This window comes from Notamacropus eugenii, chromosome 1 (assembly GCF_028372415.1).
Source record: "Notamacropus eugenii isolate mMacEug1 chromosome 1, mMacEug1.pri_v2, whole genome shotgun sequence".
NCBI lineage: Eukaryota > Metazoa > Chordata > Mammalia > Diprotodontia > Macropodidae > Notamacropus > Notamacropus eugenii.
The window spans coordinates 761,462,529-761,482,393 of NC_092872.1; the positions used below are offsets into that span (position 1 = coordinate 761,462,529).

Consider the following 19,865-nt stretch of genomic DNA (forward strand, 5'->3'; position numbering starts at 1 on the left):
TTCCCAAACTTCAGACTTTGTCCATAGAGACCCAGAAGTCCTGCTTTCAGCCTTCCTATCAGGACCCAGGTGTCCTGTTCTCCCTGCCCCCAACTTTGAGTTAGAGATTCAGTTGTCCTGCTTTCAGACCCAGCCCCATCTGGGATCCCAAACCCCTTCTGCCTCTTGGGTCTCTGTAGAACAATGGGGGAGGGGGGAGAAAAGAGGGAGAAGGGATGGAACCAAGATGGTGGTGTAAAAGCAAGGTGTTGTTTGAGCTCTTCCCCAAACCTCTCCAAAGACCTGTAAAAAATGACAAGGACATGGAATATGATATTCCAGAGGTCAAAGGAGCTAGGATTAAAACCAAGAATCACCTACCCAGAAAAATTGAGTATAATATTTCAGGGAGGAAAATGGAGATTCAATGAAACAGAGGACTTTCAAGCATTCTTGATGAAAAGAATACAAAATATGACTTTCAAATACAAAAATCAAGAGAAGCATGAAAAGGCAAACAGGAAAGAAAAGCCTTAAGGAACTCATTAAAGTTATAATTATTAAACTCATTAAACTCATATGGTGTAAAGAAGGAATAACACACATACTCAATTGGATATGGAAATCTATCTTACCCTACTGGAAAGTAGAGGGGAAGGGGATGGGGGGATGATAGAAGGGAGGGCAAATGGGAGGAGGGGGTAATCAGAAGTAAACACTTTTGGGGAGGGACAGGGTCAAAAGAGAAAATAAAATAAATGGGGAGCAGGATAGGATGGAGGAAAATACAGTTAGTCTTTCACAACATGACTGTTATGGAAGTATTTAGCATGACTACACATGTATAACCTAAATCGATTGCTTGCCTTCTCAATGGGGGTGGGTGGGAAGGGAGAGAATTTGGAATTCGAAGTTTTTAAAAACAAATGTTAAAAATTGGTTTTACATGCAGCTGGGAAATAAAGCATACAGTCAATGGGGTATATAGAACTCTATCTTGCCCTACAAGAAAATAGAAGGGATGGAGAGAAGAGAAGTGGTGGGATGATAAAAGGGGGGGGCAGATTGGGGGAAGGGGTAATCAGAATGCATGGTGTCTTGGGGTGGGGGGAAGGGAGAGATGGGGAGAAACTTTGGAACTCAAAATCTTGTGGAAGAGAATGTTGAAAACTAAAAATAAATTAATTTAAAAAAAGAAAACAGCAAAAAAAAAAAAAGAGGGAGGAAAGTAGTTTTCCTGTTCAGACCATCTTTTTTCCCAAGCCTGACTCTCCCTGCTGCCTCCCTCACCCTGTAGGTTGGAGTCTGCCCTAAGGACAGGACCAGGGTCTTTGTAACACCTGTGGGGCCTCACCTGTAAATCCCTGCAGGCCAGCCTCTTGCCTAGGAAGAAAAGGAAAGGACATACACCCCCTGGGTCCTTCTCCATCTCAAGCTCAGTCTGCAGAGGACAAAGGCCTGGCCCAAGCAGGGAGCCCAGAGCCAGAAGAAATGGCCCTTGGGAGCCACAACTCCCACTGCCCAGGTGAATGCCATCCACCCAGAGACTTGACCAACCACAGGCATGCAAGCCATAAGACCATCTGGAAAGCTGGCCATGCCTTCCTGAAAGTGGATCATTCCTTTACCAAAATGGACATGAAATTCTGTTTCTTTAGCATAAAACTGCATAATATGTTCTGATTATCCTTTTAATTTCTTCTTGTCTTGCTATGATTTTACCTTTCTCATTTGTTATTTTATTGATCTGATTTTCTGCTCTCTTTCAATCACATTAGCTAATTAGGGGTTTTATCAACTTCTGCTTCCTTCTTGTTTTGTGGATTTTCATTTCCTATCCTCTCTTTTGTTTTCCTGGGGGAGGAATCTGCTTTGGCAGAACCTAGCTTTTCCATTGCCTTAGCCTGGCAATTCACAGAAGATAATGCACAAAAGAAGGTTGACAAAGGGTGGGGGTGGGGAGAAGGTCCCACCTGAGAGACCTGGTGGAAAAGCAGAGCCTGGTGAGAAAGGAGGAAATGGCTGAGGTGAGCTTCCTCCTTCAAAGGAGGCTTGGTGTTCATGATCTCACTCCATGGGGGTGAAAGATGGAGGTGGGAGGTGGCTAAGAAGTAAAGAGGTTTGGAATAATAGCTTCTGTTGGGTGTGAGTTAGCAGATCAATTGGAAATCCATCAATAAACACAGGTGCTCCATCAGCCATCAACACACCATGCATACATGGAACTATCGGTTACAACAAATGGAGAAGTTTTGAATGCTGTGGATAAGTTCACTTACCTTGGTAGTGTACATTGACAATGAGGTTGATGCACATATTGCCAGAACTAGCTCAGTGTTTGGGAGACTCAGAAGGAAAGTTTGGGAGAGGAATGGTATTAGACTGACTACCAGACTGAAGGTCTACAGAGCCATTGTGCTGACCTCATTGTTATATGCTTGTGAAATCTGGACAGTCTACCAGCACCATGCCAGGAAAATGAATCACTTCCATTTGAACTGTCTTAGGAAGATTCTGAGGATCACCTGGCGGGATAAGGTACCGGACACTGAAGTCCTTGCTCGAGCTGAACTGCCAAGCATTCACACTATGCTTCAGAGAGCACAACTTCGATGGGCTGGCCACATTGTTTGAATGCAAAATGTACACTTGCCAAAAAGACTACTTTATGGAGAACTCACATGGGGCAGGCGATCACATGGTGGCCAGAAGAAGCAATACAAGGACACTCTCAAGGTCTCTCTCAAGAACTCTGGATTTGACTGTGTAACATGGGAGACACTGGCACAGGACCGCTCAGCATGGTGTGCCCACATAAGAAAAGGTGCTGTACTCTATGAGCAAAACAGAATTGAGGCAGCACAAAGTAAATGCAGGATGCACAAATTTGGGATATCCACCCCAAATGTTCACACGGACCATCTGTGCCCATCCTGTGGTAGAGCATTCCGGGCTCATGTTGGTCTGATCAGCACCAGTCAGACACACTGAGATTTCACTTTATCATGGTGAGGTCATTGTGGTCCTCTTCGAGAACGAAGGACAACAACCAACCAACTCTAAGGGACTAGAAACAAGGAAAGATTTATTTATTCTTGGGAATCTCAAAAAGTGTTAAACAATAAATTCCTCAATTGTTCCAAAGTAAAATAATAAAATAAAGAAAAGAAAGGTGGAATATGAGCTTGTTTTTAGACCTTCAAGTCAATACACATTTATTAAGTGCCTGCTGCATGCCAGGCCCTTGGGGTAAGCACTGGGACCATAAGGAGATGAACAGAAGTCCCCGGCTTTCCAGCATCTCACAGTCTGGTGGAGGAGACAACACTCCAACCCTTACATAGAAACCTGCTATGGAGAGGGTAAATTGGAGCTGGCAAGATAGGGAAGGTTCTAAAGCGAAGGAAGACTGGGGAAGACTTATCGTGGAAGGGGGTTTGTAGTTGGGGCTTCAGGAGAGCAAGGATGAGCATTCTAGGCACAAGGGATAGTGAGGATAGTGAGAAAAACCCAGGGAGTCAGGAGGTGGAGTGTCCTGTTCACAGAACAGAAAGGAGGCCCATACCACTGCATTACAGTATATATGGGGGGTGTGTGTGTGTGTGTGGGGGGGGTAGAGATAGGGTGAAAAAAAAGACTGGAAGAATAGGGGGGGTTAAGGTCATGAAGTGTTTAGCAGCCCTATGGAGAATTTTACATTGGATTCTTTTGCTGGAAGTCAGAGGAGGTTGTTGGGTGGGAGTGACTGGTCAGGTGAGAGCTTTAGGAAGGTGAACTTGACACCTGGGTTGAGCATTAACTGCAGGGGGAGGGGGGGGTTGAGGCAGTTGCAGAGCAACCAGAAGGCTCTGAAATACCTCAAGTGTGAGGTGATTGGGGCCTGAACCAAGATAGCTTATGGCTCAGTGGACAGAACATTGGGCCTGGAGTCAGGAAGACCTGAGTTCAAATCCAGCCTCAGACACTTCCTAGCTGTGTGACCCTGAGGAAGTCATTATCTCTGATTGCCTGACAGAATGGATCCTCTGGAGAAGGACATGGCAGACCACTCCAGTATCTGCCATGACTGAAACAACTGAATGACAAGAAAAGAATACTTGTCACTGACACGAATGAGGAAAGGTAAAATGGAGAACAGAGCTTCTCAGACAACATAAAATTCACTCTGAGAATAGGCCATTTATGGACTCAATGTGAGAAAGCCTTCAGCCAGAGCAGGAATCATCAGAGGACTCTATGGAAGAAATCTTATGAATGAACTCCATGGGGACACGCCTTTCTCTGGAAGATGGGGGGAACTCAAAATCTTGTGGAAATGAATGTTGAAAACTAAAAATGAATAAATTGTAAAAAATATTTACAAAAATATAAACTGCCTAGATTAGCAGAAGAGGAAATAGAATATCTAAAGAAATCTATTTTTAAAAAAGAAATTGAAAAGAACATAAATGAGCTTCCTAAGAAAAAAGCACTAGGATCAGATGAGTTTACAAGTGAATTCTACCAAAAATGTGAAGACTTGGCTAATTCCAATACTAAATAAATTATTTGGAAAAACAGGCAAAGAAAGTGTCTTACCCAACTCCTTTTATGAAACAAATACGATATTGATACCTAAACGACGAAGAGTAAAAACAGAGAAAGGAAACTACAGAGCCATTTCACTAATGAATATAGATGCAAAAATCCTAAATAAGATTTTAACTAAGAGCTTACAACCATATATTAGAAACATTTTACACTGTGAACAAAATTTATACCAGGAATGCAGGGATGAATATAATTGATTGTCAATAATAAAAGTAACAAATTTCTATGATCATATCAATAGATGCAGAAAAAGCTTTTGGCAAAACACAATCCATTCCTTTTAAAAACATTTGAAAGCATAATTATAAAAGAATTTGTCCTTAAAATGATAAGGAACATCTAACTGAAACCACCAGCGAGCATTATTTGTAGTGGGGATAAGGTAGATGCTTTCCCAGTAAGATCAGAGAGACAAGGGTGCTCATTATCACCAAAATTACTCAGTACTGCTTTAGAACTGCTAGCAATAGCAGTAAGAAAAGGAAAAAATAGAAGGAATCAGAATAGGCAAAGAGGTAATAAAATCATCTCTTTTTTGCAGATGACATGATGATATACTTGGAAAATCCTTAAGTCTCAACTAAAACGTTAGTTGAAATAATTTTAGCAAAATAGCAGGACATAAAGTACATACAAATCATCAGCATTCCTATATATCACCAACAAACACTGCAAAAAGAGATAGTAACAGATACTCCATTTTAAAGCAACTCTAGACAGTATAAATACCAGGGGGTATACCTGCCAAAACAAACCCAGGAAATATATGAACAAAACTATTTAAAAAAACATTTTATACAAATAAAATCAGATTTAAATAACTGGAGAAATAGTCATTGTGCATGGATAGGGCCAATATAATTAAAATGACAAATTTACATAAATGTGCGTGTGTATTTAATGCCATCCCATTTAAATTACCAAAAAATGATTTTGCTGAGTTAGAAAAATAACAAAATTTATTTGGAAGAACAAAAGATCAAGCATATCAAAGGAACTAATGAAAAAATGCAAAGGAAGGAGACTGAGCAGACTGGATCTTAAACGATATTATACAACAATAATCATCAAAACTGTGGTACAGCTAAGAAATGGATATGTAGATCGGCGGAACTGAGTAGATATACAATCAATCTACAGCAGCAAATAACTTCAGTAACCTTGTACTGACAAGTGTAAAGATTTAAGTTTGGGGGATAAGAATTCATTATTTGGTAAAAATTGTTCAGAAAGCTGGTAAGCCCTCTGGCAGAAACTGGGCATCGACAAGTATCTTACACCACTTACCTAGATAAATTCAAAATGGATATGACCAAGCTATAAAGGGAGATATTATAAGGAAATCAACAGAACATGGAATAGATTACTTATCAGACTTGTGGCCAGGTGAATAATTTATGAATAAATGAGATAGCAGAGTAAGGTGTAAAATGCACAATTTGGATTACTCTAAAATTTTTTTTGTATAAATAAAACCAAGTAGCCAGAAGGAGAGCAAAAAATAGGTGGGAAAATTTTATAGAAGTTTGTCCAGATAAAGGTCTCATATCTCAAATTTATAAAGAGTTTTGTCAAATCTATAAGAATACAATTCATTCCCCAATTGATGACTGGTCAAAGGACAAGAACAGGTAGTTTTCCAGAGAAAAATTGAAGAAATTTATAGCCATATGAAAAAGTGCTCTAAGTCATTATTGATTAGAGAAATGCAAATTAAAGCAAACTTGAGGTATTTTATACCTATCAGATTGGCCAAAATGATTGAAGGGGAAAGTACTAAGTGTTGGAGGATATGTGGAAAAATTGGAACACTAATTCACTGGTGGTGGAACTTCCAACCTTTTTGGAAAGCAATCTGGAATTCTGCCCAAAGATTTATTAAACTGCCTATGCCCTTTGACCCAACAATACCACTATGAAATGTATTTCTCAAGATGATTAGGGAAAAAGGAAAAGAACCTATGTTCTATAATATTGAAAGCAACTCTCTTTATGGTGGCAAAGAACTGGAAATTGCAGGGATGCCCACCAGTCAGGGAATGGCTAAAGAAGTAATATATGATTGTGATGGAATATTCCTGTGCCATGAGAAACTACGAGCTGGTTGATTTAGAAAAACATGGAAAGACTTGAATGAAATAATGAGGAGTGAAATGAACAGAAAGGTCTTTTGCTCCTCTTCATGCCTCACCATTTATCCCATTCTATCTATTCCTTTTCTCTTCTCCATGTGCACTCCTCCTCCTCATCCCTTAATTTTATTTGGATATCGTTCCATCACAGTCAACTTAAACTCATGCCGTCTATCTATGTATACTCCTAACTGCCTTACTAGTGATAAAGTCCCTAAGAGTCACAAGTATCACCTTCCCTTGTAGGAATGCAAACCATTTAACCTTATTGAATCCCTTTTGTTTTCCTTCCCATTTACCTTTCTATGCCTCTCTTGAATCTTGTATTTGAAAATAAAATCTATTCAGCTCTGGTTTTTTCATCAAGAATGTTTGACAGTCCTATAATTCCTTCAACACCCACTCCCATCCTTGATAGACTATGGGGACGATCACTGGGGAAGATCATTCTCAGCTGTAATGCTAGCTCCTTAACTTTCTAGAACATCACATCCAAGCTTCCTATTCTGTGAGGGAGAAGCTGCCAAATCTTATGTGATCCTGACTGTGGTCCATAATATTTTAATTGTTTCTTTCTGGCTGCTTGAAATATTTTCTCTTTAACCTGGGAGATCTGGAATGTAGTTATAATATTCTAGGGAGTTTTCATTTTGGTATCTCTTTCAGGAGGGGATTCTTTCAATTTCTGTTAGCCTCTGGTTGTAGACTATCAGAGCAGTTTTCCTTGAATATTTCTTGAAAGATGATGTCTAAGCTCTTTTAAAATTTTTTGTTTGATCATGTCTTCTGGGTAGACCAATAATTCTTGAATTATTTCTCCTAAATCAATTTTCCTGATCAGTTGTTTTTCCAGTGTAATATTTCACATTTTCTTCTATTTTTCTCTTTTGATTTTGTTTTATTGTTTCTTGATGTCTCATGGAGTCATTTTAATTTTTAAGGAATTTTTCTTCAGGGAGCTTTTGTAACTCATTTTCTATTTAGATAATTCTACTTTTTAAGGAGTTCTTTAGTCAGTGAATTTTCACACAGCTTCTTCCATTTTGGGAGCTTCCTTTACCAAACTATTACCTCTTTCTTTATGATTTTCTTGCATCACTTTCATTTCTTTTCCCAATTTTTCTTCTACTTCTCTTACTTGATTTTTAAAATCCTTTTTGAGTTCTTCCTGGAGTTCTTTTTGGGCCTGATACCAATTCACATTTTTCTTTTTTAAAAATTTTTTAAAAATTAATTTGTTTTTAGTTTTCAACAATCACTTCCATATGTTTTAAATTTTCTCCCCCTCCCTCCCACCTCTTCCCCCCAAGACAGAATGCACCATTTTTCTTTAAATTTTGCATGTAGCCACTGTGACATCACTGTCCTCTTTTGAGTTTGTGTTTTAATGTTTCCTGTCACCATAGTAACTTTTAATGGTGGGGTTCTTTTTTGCTTTTTGGTTTTTTTGCTCCTATTTCATGACTTTTCACTTTATGTTAAACTTGGGTTTTGCTCTTGGCATTTAGGGGTCAATGTTCCAAGCTTCTTGTGCTGGAGGTATAAGACCAGTGCTGGTTTGCTGGGGGTTGGCCTGCTGCTGGCTTGCCTGAGCACCACCTGTGCTGGACTGTTTTCCTCATTTACCTGAGTGAGACCAAGCTCAAATCTCTGAACGATGGAACTGACCATTCCAAGCCACACTGACCAACAGCACTGCCCAGTACTCTGAAGCTGGGGCAGCTAGGTAGCCCAGGAGCACAAGAGTTCAAATGTGACTTCAGACACTGACCAGCAGTGTGATCTTGGGCAAACCACTTAACGGTCATTTGCCTCTGTTTCCTCAACTGTAAAATGGAAATAAAAACAGAACCTATTTGCAAAGGTTATTGTGAGAATTAAATAAGACATTATTTGTAAAGTGTGTAGCACAGTGCTTGGCACACAGTAGTTAAGCGCTACGTAAGTACTTAATCTCTTCCTCTTGCCCTGAGTAGGTTTAACAGCAGCGAAGCATCGTTCAAACTGGACTTTCCCAGTACAAGCTGACCCGTGTTACTTACCAGCGCTGACAGTTACCCAATGTCAGTGACTAGTCCCAACAGCACTGCTCAATGACGCTGACCAGTCTTAGCAGCACTGACCAATGGAAAAGACCAGATCCAACCGGGCTGACCAACGGCACCGAGCAGTCCAAACCACTGCTGAAAGAGAATTTTTTAAAAGAGCTGAGAGTAGTTCCTTAAGAGCTGACATCAACTCCATTCTTTTTGGCTGTGCGATATCTTAGCACACACTTCGGGGGAAGGTTAAAGATGTCTCTTCTTCAGAGTTATCATTATACCAGAGGATTCTAGGAAGCAGTCCCTCTGCATCCCGGCCCGGTCCCGATCAGCGCTCCCGGACAGACTCCTGATAACCCGGCTGGGGCTAGCGAGTGCAACATTGTTTAACTTTGTAACAAGGCGGTGTAACTGACGGGATGAGTCAGGGAGCGTGCCGCGCTGCGGACGCGGCCACACGGCCCTTTACCTGTCAGTCTGGGCACTGGCCGGAAGGACCTGGACTGGCCGATGTTGCGGTCCGGTCCAAACAGGCTGGCCGGTGTCACCACTCCAATCGAGACCACGCTGACCAGACCCAACGATGCGACCAAAGGCTTTATCCAACATACACAAACTGACCCAGGGAACTGGTTTACCGAGCCCACCGGCGCTACCCAACGGGAGCGTTCGGCCCAGTGGAGCTGACCAATGGGGTAGCTCGGGGTGCCGGCATCTCTGACCAATGGCACACGTGCGCCCTGAGAGGCGGGACGGCTCACGCCTTTCCCCCCTCCGCCTCAGCACTTGGGCCGGCCCGTCCTCCCCTCTCCCCGGAGCACATGGGCTGGTCCAAGCCCCGACTCTCCATTGGCTGCTTCTGGGCCGGTCGTCAAGGGCGCGAACAAAGCCCGCCCACGGTTCCCATGGAAACAGCTGGGGACGCCGACCACGCGGACGGCCGGGCCGGGCCGGGAGGGCCGCGGGACGGGGTCGCGGGGAGCGAGCCAGCGCCCATTGGCTGGAGCGGGAGCCATTCCGGGCCCTCCGGGAGATGCCCGGCCCTGGGCACCATGGAGATGGGGGGCGGGACAGCGAGAAGGGTTCGCCGGGTAATGGAGGCAGTCCGGCGCCGGGGGAGCAGACGCCGCGCGAGGGCGGGCCGGGCAGCGCCGCGTACCCCTCGCTGCTGAAGGCGCCCGACCGGAAGCAGGGGCTCCTCTTGTCGCCATGGCGACCGGCGGGGCGGGCTGAGGAGCCGAGCCGGCCCAGAGGGCGGAGCGGCCTCTGGTCTCTGCGGCCTCTCGGGGCCCCGGCCCTCTCCCTGGCCTCGTCCTGCCCGAGCCCGGCCGCAGGGAGCTTTTCTAGAGCGCCCCCTGCTGGCCAGGCGGGGCGCGGGCAGGGTTCGAGAGAGGGAGATCCAAGCGACAAGCCCCAGGCTTCCTGGAGCGGCCAGCGGCCGGCCCAGGTGGGTGTGCGCCCGGCCCGGGCCGCCCCGTTCGTTCGTTCGTTCGTTCATCTGTTCGTTCATTCCTGCAGCTTCTCACCTATAAGGGCATCCATCCATCCTTCCATCCATCCATCCTTCCATCCATCCATCCTTCCATCCATCCATCCGTCCATTCATCCATCCGTCCATCTATCCATTCATCCATCCATCCGTCCATTCATTCATTCATCCATTCATTCACTCATTCATCCATCCTTCCATCCATCCATCCATCCATTCATTCATCCATCCATCCATCCATTCATCCGTCCATTCATTCATCCATCCATCCATCCATTCATCCATCCATTCATTCATCCATCCATCCATTCATTCATCCATCCATCCATTCATTCATCCATCCATCCATTCATTCATTCATTCATTCATCCATCCATCCATTCATCCACTCATTCATCCATGCATTCATCCATTCATTCGCTCCTCCATCCAACCATTCATTCACTCCTCCATCCATCCATTCATTCATGTTGGTACTCATTTATAAGAGCGTTCCTTTATTTTTCATCCATTTATGTGTTCATTCGTTTATTTGTTCTTGCATGTATCCATTTATAAGAGCATTCCTTCCCTTTATTCATTGTTCATTCACTTGTTCATTCGTTCATTCATTCATTCATCCACCCATTCGTTCATTCATGCAAGTATTCATTTATGAGGACATTCAGTTATTCTGTCATTCATTTGCGCACACAAGCTTTTAGAACTTGTTCCATGCTGAGTCAGCTAATGGGGGGATACGAAGGTACTCCCCCTCCAGGAGGAGGTGGAGAAACTGGGAGGCAGATTTTGTTTCCTTTATGTCTCTCCCCAACCCCCCAACTCTGCAGTGCTTAGCAAACAGTCAGCATCTAATAAATGCTTGTTAGTTGATTAATTTTACTTATCTGTCTGCCTCTTTTCCACACCAGATTAGAAGCTCTTGGAAGGCAGGACCTGCTTTCATTTTTGTTATGGTAACCCCCATCCCTGTGCCTTGCATAGTGTTGGGCATATCCCAGGTGTTTGTGGAAAGATGAAGGCTGGGTATATAGACAGAGAAGTTGTCTGTACAAGGATGATGACAGCCCATGGGAGTGGATGAGATTACAGAGACATCCTGAGGGAAATTTCTGAGTGAGGAACATAGTTTATCTCAGGATGGACAAAGGTTTCATTCTTCCAGGGGGTGGGGATACTCTCAGGAGGGGAGGAAACTCTCTTCAAGCAGATGGAACCTCAGGATGGACCCTGGCCCTAAGATCGGACAACTGAGTCTGACTCGGGGATGCACTGTTCCCCTCCCCCTGCCCTCTTTTGGAGTGATGTTACATGTATTCTATGTCTGCTTGAACTTTTCTGGGACCCTCTTGGCATTGCTGACAGCTTTCAGGAGGATGGGGGATGGTGCTGGAAAGCCCATTCGTGGAGAGGGTGTTTCCTTTACCCTGTTCTCTCCTCTCTAAGGGATGATGGTCAGTGTGTTGGGTTCTGGGGGAATAGTCACCATGTTCCAGCCTATCCTTATGCCATCTAAGCTGACTGGTGGGGGATGGGATGGCTGTTGTTGGTTTTCATGTAAATTCTCCACCTCTGGGCTCTGGCAAAGAACTGTGGCTGGCTCTTGTGGGTAGGGTCCCCAGTGACAGGAATCAGTTCTCAATGAAAGCTTTTCTCATGGAACAGGTCAGAATTCTTGGGGTCTCAGAACATGAAGACTCAGAGAGTGTTAAAAGCCCACCAGGTAAGAAGTCTCATTATTTTATTAGGACATCCATCCGGGTGGTTGTGGTCAGTGTGGATGCTACCTTCCTTTTTTTTTTCTGCCTGCTTCACTATCAGGTCATTCCTCAAATTGATGCTTTCTTATGGCCCAATAATGGCAGGCAACAGGCATCTTCTATGATGTGTTTGGTGTATGCCAGGCATTGTGTTAAATGCCTGCTATGCCAGCTCCACCCTCTGGGAAGGAAACGAGGCCAGGATGAACTTTGGCCCTCCTGGACCCCTCTCCAAAAGGGAGGCCTCAGCCCCTGGGAGGGGAAGGGAGAGAGGAAGGTGATTTTCTCCCTGTGTTGGCACACGCAATTGTTTCAGTTGTTCCTTAATAGGAGGGTGCCTGCTGCAGAGGTCATGATGCCATTCACACACTCTCAAGTGGCCCCAGACCACGGTGCCACAGCAGGGCATCTTACCATCTATACTGTTGCTGCACCCCTCCCCTTCCCACCTCTTACTGACCATTGCTTTAGGAAAGGGGGAGGTGGCTGACTGTCCGGTGGCACTACACCCCCAATCCCTGTGAATGCTCCCTGTCTCCTCCCATCAGAATACAAGTTCCTTGGAGGGAGGGCCTCCAATGCCCATGTTTGTGTTTCCAGGGCCTGGCATAGACAGCGGCTTCAGAAATGCTTACTGAATGACCGCCTGCAGAGTCTGTGTCCAGTGATGGGATTGAAGGGGAGAGACAATGGATTCACATTTCTGGCAGGTTCCAGATCAGTTTTTCTGGATAGTTGAGCCAATTCCCAGCTCCAGTAAGAGTAGATTATTGTACCGCCTTCCCACGGCCCCTCTGACATGGACTTTCCCCAACCTTTCATGACCTTTGCCAGTTTTCTGGGCATGGGGTCAGACCTCAGAATTGCTCCAATTGGCTTTTCTAAGATTGTTGTTCATGTTGGGGGCATTTCCCCAGAGAGCTGCTGAGAATTTGGGGCTTTTTGCTCCTGTTCTTTGGCCCCGTTTCTATTGGGAATGGGGGTCTTCACCTTATTTATTGATGTGTTCATTCTCGTCAGAGATGACTGATGGAAAGAAACCCTATTTGTCCCCTGGAGGGCTGCACAACGTCTTCGGATGTCTCCTTTGTGTTTTGGGATGGTCAACAACCCCTCCACACCCCCCCTCCCCGGATCTTTAACCAACTTTCTTTTTTCCTGTAACTTTTTAAAGACATATCCTTTTACATGCTGGTCACTTGGTGAGACACTGATCTGAACTTGATGCCCCTCCCCCTGACACCCTGCCCTGTCTCCTCATGGTGACTAATGTGGGCAGAATTATGGGGCTCTTTCTGGTCTCATAGGTTCCCGTAATATACATTTTTGGACCATGATTTCAGCTTTCTTTTCTTCTGTAGTTTGGGATCTGGCAGTGTGGGGCTACCTGCATTCCTACTGATTTTTCTTTTTCATTATTTCCCTAGAAATTCTTTACCTTCTCTTCCTCCCAGTGAAGGCCTTCATTTATTTATTTGTCTGTCTATCTATCTATCTATCTATCTATCTATCTATCTATCTATCTATCTATCTATCTATCTATCTATCTATCTATTCATCCATCCATCCATCCATTTATTTATTTATACTGGCTCTTGAGTTCTTTGGTTGGTATAGCACTCCATCCGTAGGGGAGCTCTGGTAGCTGTTGTCGTTTTGACCACATTGGCACAGCCCAGCCATGAACACGGAATGTTAAGCCTTCTTGTGTTTCTACAAAGACTATTTTGTAGTGGTATTTATGTGAATCCTGAGTGTGCCATGGGAGGTCTGCGCCGCTCCAGCCCGGGAGCACTGACATGAAGTAGTGACGTTCCAGACGAGCCCTGCCCCTTCCCCTGGGCTGTGTCCCCTGCCTTCGTTTCCCTTTGGATCTCCAGTGCGCAGCACTCCAGAGCTCCGCCAAAGGAGCGTGCATTCGGCCCCGTGCCCAGGCCACTCAGCTGGCTACAAACAGTCCGCGGTTAATTAGGTGGAGGGAGCTGTCCAAGTGGGAGGGAAGGGAAGGGGGGAACATTTAAGCACCTGCTGTGTGCCTGGCACGGCGTTAAGCATTTTGCGAGGATCATGTCTTTGGGAGGTGAGTGCTAACAGGAGCTCCGTTTTACAGAAGAGGAAGGTGAGGGGACTCGTACAAGGTCTACGAAGTTCCTGAGGCTCGATTTGAACTCAGGTCTTCCTGACCCCAGGAAGTCGCAGTGCCATCTGCGCCTCGGTTCCCTCACCTCTCAAAGGGGAGTCTGGACGAGAGTTCTGACTCTGTGTGGTGGCGCGTCTCCTTTGCAGAGTCGCTGCTGTGTGTGACCACAGTGAAGACGGACTTGAGAGGCACAGATTCCCAGACACAGAGAAGCTCCAAAGGGTGCCCGGAAGCCCCAGACGTGCCCTTTGCGGAGGTATGGAGCAGGGCGGCCCCCGCACGCATTAGACAATTTGAGGTGAATTTGGTTAGATGACATGCCACGGATGGAGGCCTCAGGAGAAGGACAGAGACCTGACCCTGGGACCAGGGTGGTGGAAACCTCTGGAGGAGTGGGATGCTGCCCCCTCTCCCGAGCCTGCGTGACCCCCACCTCTTCCACCCTCCCCAGGATCCAAGAGCGCCTCCTCTTATCGGAGGCCGGGGCTCCCCTATCTCCAGAGCTTGAGGCCGGCTTTACTAATGACTCACTGGACATCTCCAAATGGAGAGCCGCATGTCTGAAGTCGAGCTCATCGTCTTTGTCCTCCCTCCCCCTTACCTTGTCCTCTCGTCCTCACCCCTTCTGTCCTTGAACTCGACCTCCCCAGGAACGCTCAGTTGGGCCCCTCTCCACTCATGCTGTGGTCACCCTGGACGGTGGGGACAGCCCTCAAACCCATCCTCCACACTGCTGCCAAAGTGACCAGCTGAGGGCACTGACCAGGCCACCCCCCCTGAAGCTTCTCTTTCAAACAGGGGGTGGATCAAAGGACCACTGGAAGAGACCTCTGCAGTTACCTGGTCTTACCCACCTGTCCCCATGATCACCAGGCCTTCCCTACTCCACCCCAGAGTCCCTCACTGGCTTCTGGGTGTCCTATCCCCACTGGGTCTCTCCTTCTCCAGGACCTTCCCTCCCCCCTCCCTGGACAGTCTCCAGACTTCCTAAAGGAGGTGCCCAGAACTGAACAGAGGACTCCAGATGAGTTCTGCTGGAGCAGAGAGCTGGGTCTCTCCTAACAACACCTGAGACTGTGAAAAGTTTTGGCTGAATGGCTGGGAGGTGGGTTTTCTTTTGGCTGTTCCATCATGAAGTTCCCTAAAGTCTCCCCTCTATTGTCTGATGCTATCTCCCTCTTTGACTAGACCTGAAGTCCACTGAGTGTGACCCTCCACTTTCCCCACAGGGTCAGGACCCCTCCCAGCCTGAGGCCTCCTAGCTTCCTTGATGCAAGTTGGAGGCCCTCAGTTCCAGTGGCCATTACCTCATCTTCATGACCTCTGGGGGTTCTGGCTTCCTCATTCCTACTGCAGACCCTACTCAGCCTATGCTGACATTGAACTGTTCATGGCAAATCTTTGGGCCCAGCCGTTCACTCGGCTCTGAATTGATGCCATTGGGAGGTTTGCGTCCCTGGCTCCTTTTGTGGATTTTGTCTCCTATGAATTTATGAGTGTCCCAAATCCAAGTCTGGAAGGAACTTCAGAGACATTTTACTGAGGCCCAGGGAGTGAAGTGATCTGCCCAAGGTCCTACAGGACATAGGTGGAAGAGGCAGAATTTGATTTGTGTCCGTGGCATTACCTGGCTGTAGGTTGCCCCTCCCCCAATACATGATGGATTTGCACAGAACTTCTCAAGAAGGTGTCTGTGTCACTTCTGTTTTAGACTTTAGTGAAGGACGATATTGATGCTGCTGTCGAGGTCATCTTGTGCAGAGAGAACTACATCATAAAGGTGAGCAACAGCGTGGCAGCCAGCCTGGGAATGGGCCCCCCACTCTTGTCACCTTGTCCATAGCCACAAGGACTCTGGGACTATCCTATGATTGTACATTGTCCAGCAGTGTGGTTTGGGGGTAGGAAGCTGGTCTGGATTCCAGTCCTACCTCTAACCCCTCCTGGATGGGTGATGCTGGACAAGTCCCATGATTTCTCTGCCTTCTGGACAGCTAAGATGCTTGAGTTTCAAGGGAAGCCTTTACCAGCTATATGACCTTGGATGTATCCTAACATTTTCTCTCCTTTGAAGTATTTGGAGTTGAGTTTTGTGAGCTCTTGACTGTGGTTCTTTTGTCTCTTTTTTCTGGCTGCTCTTATTTCCCGGGGTTTTCGGTGTGCCTTCCTTTGGGAGGTGGCTGCTGGATTCTTTCCATCTTCCTCTTGTCCTCTGGGCTGATAGGTCTGGGCAGCTTCCTTTGGGGATTTCCTGCCATTTCTGTTTGGTCACACAGCTTGTGGAGAATTCCCTGGTTTCTGATTTCCCTCCCCTGTGGCTATTTCCCAGGTCTGTTATTTCTGATACAACAGATACCTCAAAGTTTCTTCTATTATTTCAGTCTTTTGACTTTGTTCATTATTTCTTTTTGCCTCTTGAATTACCAAAGGCTTGCTGTCCCATCCTACTTTTCAGGGAATCCATCCCTGGGGGAGGTTTTCTACTTTTCAGGAAGCTCTAACCCTAAAATGCAGTGCTGTATCAATCAAACTACCAAGAAATTATTTTATAGGGCTAGAAAAAATAAGATTCATCTGGAGGAATAAAAGGTCAAAACTATCAAGGGGATCAATGAAAAAAATATGAAGGAAAGCAGCCTAGCTATACCGGATCTCAAAGTATGTTACAAAGCCACAATCACCAAAACAGTCTGGTGCTGGCTAAAAAATAAAAGTGGTGAACCAGTGGAATAGATGAGGTATGCAATACTTACATAGTAAGTGACTGGTAATCTACATGTGATAAACCCAAAGACTCCAGCTTTTGGGACAAGAACTCACTATTTGCAGAGAAAACTGGAAAACAGCTTGACAGAAACTAGGTATAGACCAACATCTCATACAGTAGTATACCAATATAAGGTCAAAATGGGCCCATGATTTAGAACTAAAGGGTGATACCATAAGTAAATTAGGGAAGCATGGAATAGTTTAGCTGACACATCTATAGATGAGGTAAGGCTTTATGACAAAACGAGACAGGGAGCATTATGAGATATAAAATGGATAAGTTTGATTACATTAAATCTGAAAGGGTTTTTTTTTTTAGAAACAAAACCAATGCAGTCAAGACTAAAAGGAAAGCAGGAAACTGGGAAAAATTTTTACAGTAAGTTTCTCTGATAAAGGTCTCATTTCTCAAATATATAGAAAAATGAGTCAAATTATAGAAATATGGGTCATTCTCCAATTGATAAATGGCCAAAGGATAGGAACAGAAAGTTTTCAGATGAAGAAATCAAAGCTATCTATACTCATATTAAAAAAATATTCTAAATCATTGTTGTTTGGAGAAATGCAAATGAAAACAACTCTGAGGTACCATTACACACTCGTCAGATTGGCTATTGTGACAGAAAAAGGAAATGACAAATGTTGGTGAGGATGTGAAAAAATTGGGACACTGATGCACTGTTAGTGGAATTGTGAGCTGATCCAACCATTCTGCACAGCAATTTGATACTATGCCCAAAGGGCTATAACACTGCATATCCTTTGACCCAGCAATAGTACTACTGAGTCTGCATCTCAAAGAGATCAAAGGAAAAGGAAAAGGACCTATGTGTACAAAAATATTTATAGTAATTCTTTTTGTGATGATTAAGAATTAAAAATTGAGGAAATATCCGTCAGTTGGGGAATGGCTGAACAAGTTGTGGCATAAGATTGTGATAGAAAACTATTATGTTATAAGAAATCATGAGTAGGATGGTTTCAGAAAAACCTGGGAAGACTTATATGAACTGATGCAAAGTGAAGAAAGTGGAACCAGGAGAACATTGTATACAGTAACAGCAACACTGTACAATGCTGAACTGTGAATGGTTTAGCTATACTTAGCAATACAATGATCTGAGATAGTTCCAAAGGTCTCATGATAAAAAATACTATCCACCTCCAGGGAAAGAGCTCATGGAGTCTGAATGCAGATTGAAGCATATTTTGTTCTTTATTTTTCTTTTTTTGGGAGAGGAGTCTTTTTTTGGTAACATGGTCAATATGGAAATGTTTTGCATCACTGCATATGTATATATGTAAGTAATCTATATCAAATTGTTTGTCTTCTCAAGGAGGAGGGAGAGAAAGAAAGCTGAACCCAAAATTAGCAAAATGAATGTTAAAAATTGTTTTTACTTGTAATTGAGAAAGAATCGCCTTCTGGCCCCTGCCTGTCACCTCTTTTTTCATTATCCTTTACTTTTGGGGTTCAATTTATGCATCTGAATTTTTAAAAGGGAGGCAAGCAGAGTGCTAGGTTATATAGTCAAAGGACTTGGGTTTGAATACTGTACTGTGGTCTTGAGCAAAATCACTTATGAGTCCCAGTTTCCTCAGTAAAATAAAGGAGTTGGACTGGATGATTTCCAGCTTCAGATCTATTATTTTCAATATTATTTCACTTCTCAGGCCCTGTTCTTTCATTTACACCAGATATGACCTAAGACCTACAACTTTCTTATCACTTCCTTTTAGAATGTAATCCTGGGTAATTCTTCATTCATTACTTGTATTTAATTCTAGATGCCACAGTTGTAATTTTCACTTCTTTGATCAATGTGCATGTCAAAGGCACTGCTCAACTCTGAATTTCTCAGGAAGAAACAGTTAAATTTTCTGATGTTTTTGAAGATCTCATGATACAATATGTTAAATTGCAGGATCATCAGTTTTGGAGTGTCCATTAATTTCTCTTTGATGTTTGGCACAGCACATTTCAGCTGTCTTTCATTTTTTAAATCATTGCTGAATAGTCTTACACATTGATTTAGCCCTTTTTGAGCATGTGAATTGCTTCTTCTTGGCTGCTTGTAGGATTTTCTCTTTGATACTGCAGTTTAGGAACTTAATAAAATTAATTAATTAAATTAAACTTCAGGTTCCTCCCTACTGGCAAGCTGTGGATTCCAGGTGCATTCTGCTGTGCATTTTCAAGACTTTCAGGTTGCTGGGAGCTTTGGAGGGTGAGGGTGGGGTAGAAGAATTCATGGTTTCCCAGAATACGGTATGAATCCTCCTTGTTTCTTCACATTTTTTTCTGAGATAACTATAATTGTCTCATTGTGCTTTGTTCTCTAGCCCTTTTGTTTTGGCTTGTAAAGAGCCAAAATCTTCCACTTTTATTGTTGACATTTTCCCCTCTTGTTTGTTTTTCCATCTCTTATTCTTTTAATTGGCCTGCACCTCTCCGTTCCTTACAGAGCCTATTGCTTCCCTGAAATTCTTCTTTTGAAGTTCTTGGTCTTATTTCCAGTCTTTTGATGCTGATTTTCCTTGAGATTCCGAACCACTCTGAAGTTCTCTGGGGATGTACCTTTTCTCTTGTAGAGGCCCAGTGTGTGCTGCCATGTTAATTCTCCTGGCTGGCATTTCTCCTTGTTTTCCTCTACCTCTTTGTACTGATACATTGTACTGGGGACCTTTTTGCCCCTGGCTTTTTGGTAGTTTCATGCAGAGTTCCCCATCTTTTATCTTCTGGCTTTTTTTCTTTTCTTTGGAACATTGTTGCCATTTTAAGTTGCTGCAGAGGAGCTGGGCCTAGCCTAGCCTCCACCCAACTCTTCTGGGAGACACTCCTCTCTACAGGAAGGCTTCTGAATATCCTCCAAACCTTTGGCATCTTTTATTTTATAATTCTGGACCAGAATTTTCTACCCACTCCTCACAAGCCTTGCTATGCTCACTGCTAACTGCACC

General features: G+C 44.3%; 2 protein-coding genes across 8 annotated transcripts in view; one reads left to right on the forward strand and one right to left on the reverse strand.

Moving 5' to 3' along the window:
* The window catches only part of TP53I3 (tumor protein p53 inducible protein 3), a 39,529-nt gene extending 30,029 nt beyond the window's left edge, over window positions 1-9,500 (reverse strand). The window contains exons 1-2 of one of the 3 annotated variants that reach the window (XM_072650913.1): window positions 9,213-9,300; window positions 8,744-8,881 (exon numbers count right to left, since the gene is read on the reverse strand). Coding sequence is in view for 1 of the 3 variants with exons in the window: in XM_072651140.1 (XP_072507241.1) it covers window positions 9,213-9,352 (140 nt within the window). In the remaining 2 variants the exon portion in view is untranslated. Of the gene's footprint in view, window positions 1-8,743 lie in introns of all 3 variants that reach the window. The other 2 variants (XM_072651073.1, XM_072651140.1) reach the window with 2 other exon arrangements.
* Window positions 9,501-9,586: 86 nt separating this feature from the next.
* Window positions 9,587-19,865, forward strand: part of FAM228B (family with sequence similarity 228 member B) — a 29,601-nt gene continuing 19,322 nt past the window's right edge. For all 5 annotated transcript variants that reach the window (XM_072651591.1, XM_072651515.1, XM_072651449.1 and 2 more), the window contains exons 1-4: window positions 9,587-10,190; window positions 11,898-11,955; window positions 14,279-14,388; window positions 15,844-15,912. In XM_072651591.1, coding sequence (XP_072507692.1) covers window positions 9,777-10,190; window positions 11,898-11,955; window positions 14,279-14,388; window positions 15,844-15,912 — 651 coding nt within the window. In that variant the 5' untranslated portion in view covers window positions 9,587-9,776. The remainder of the gene's footprint in view (window positions 10,191-11,897; window positions 11,956-14,278; window positions 14,389-15,843; window positions 15,913-19,865) is intronic.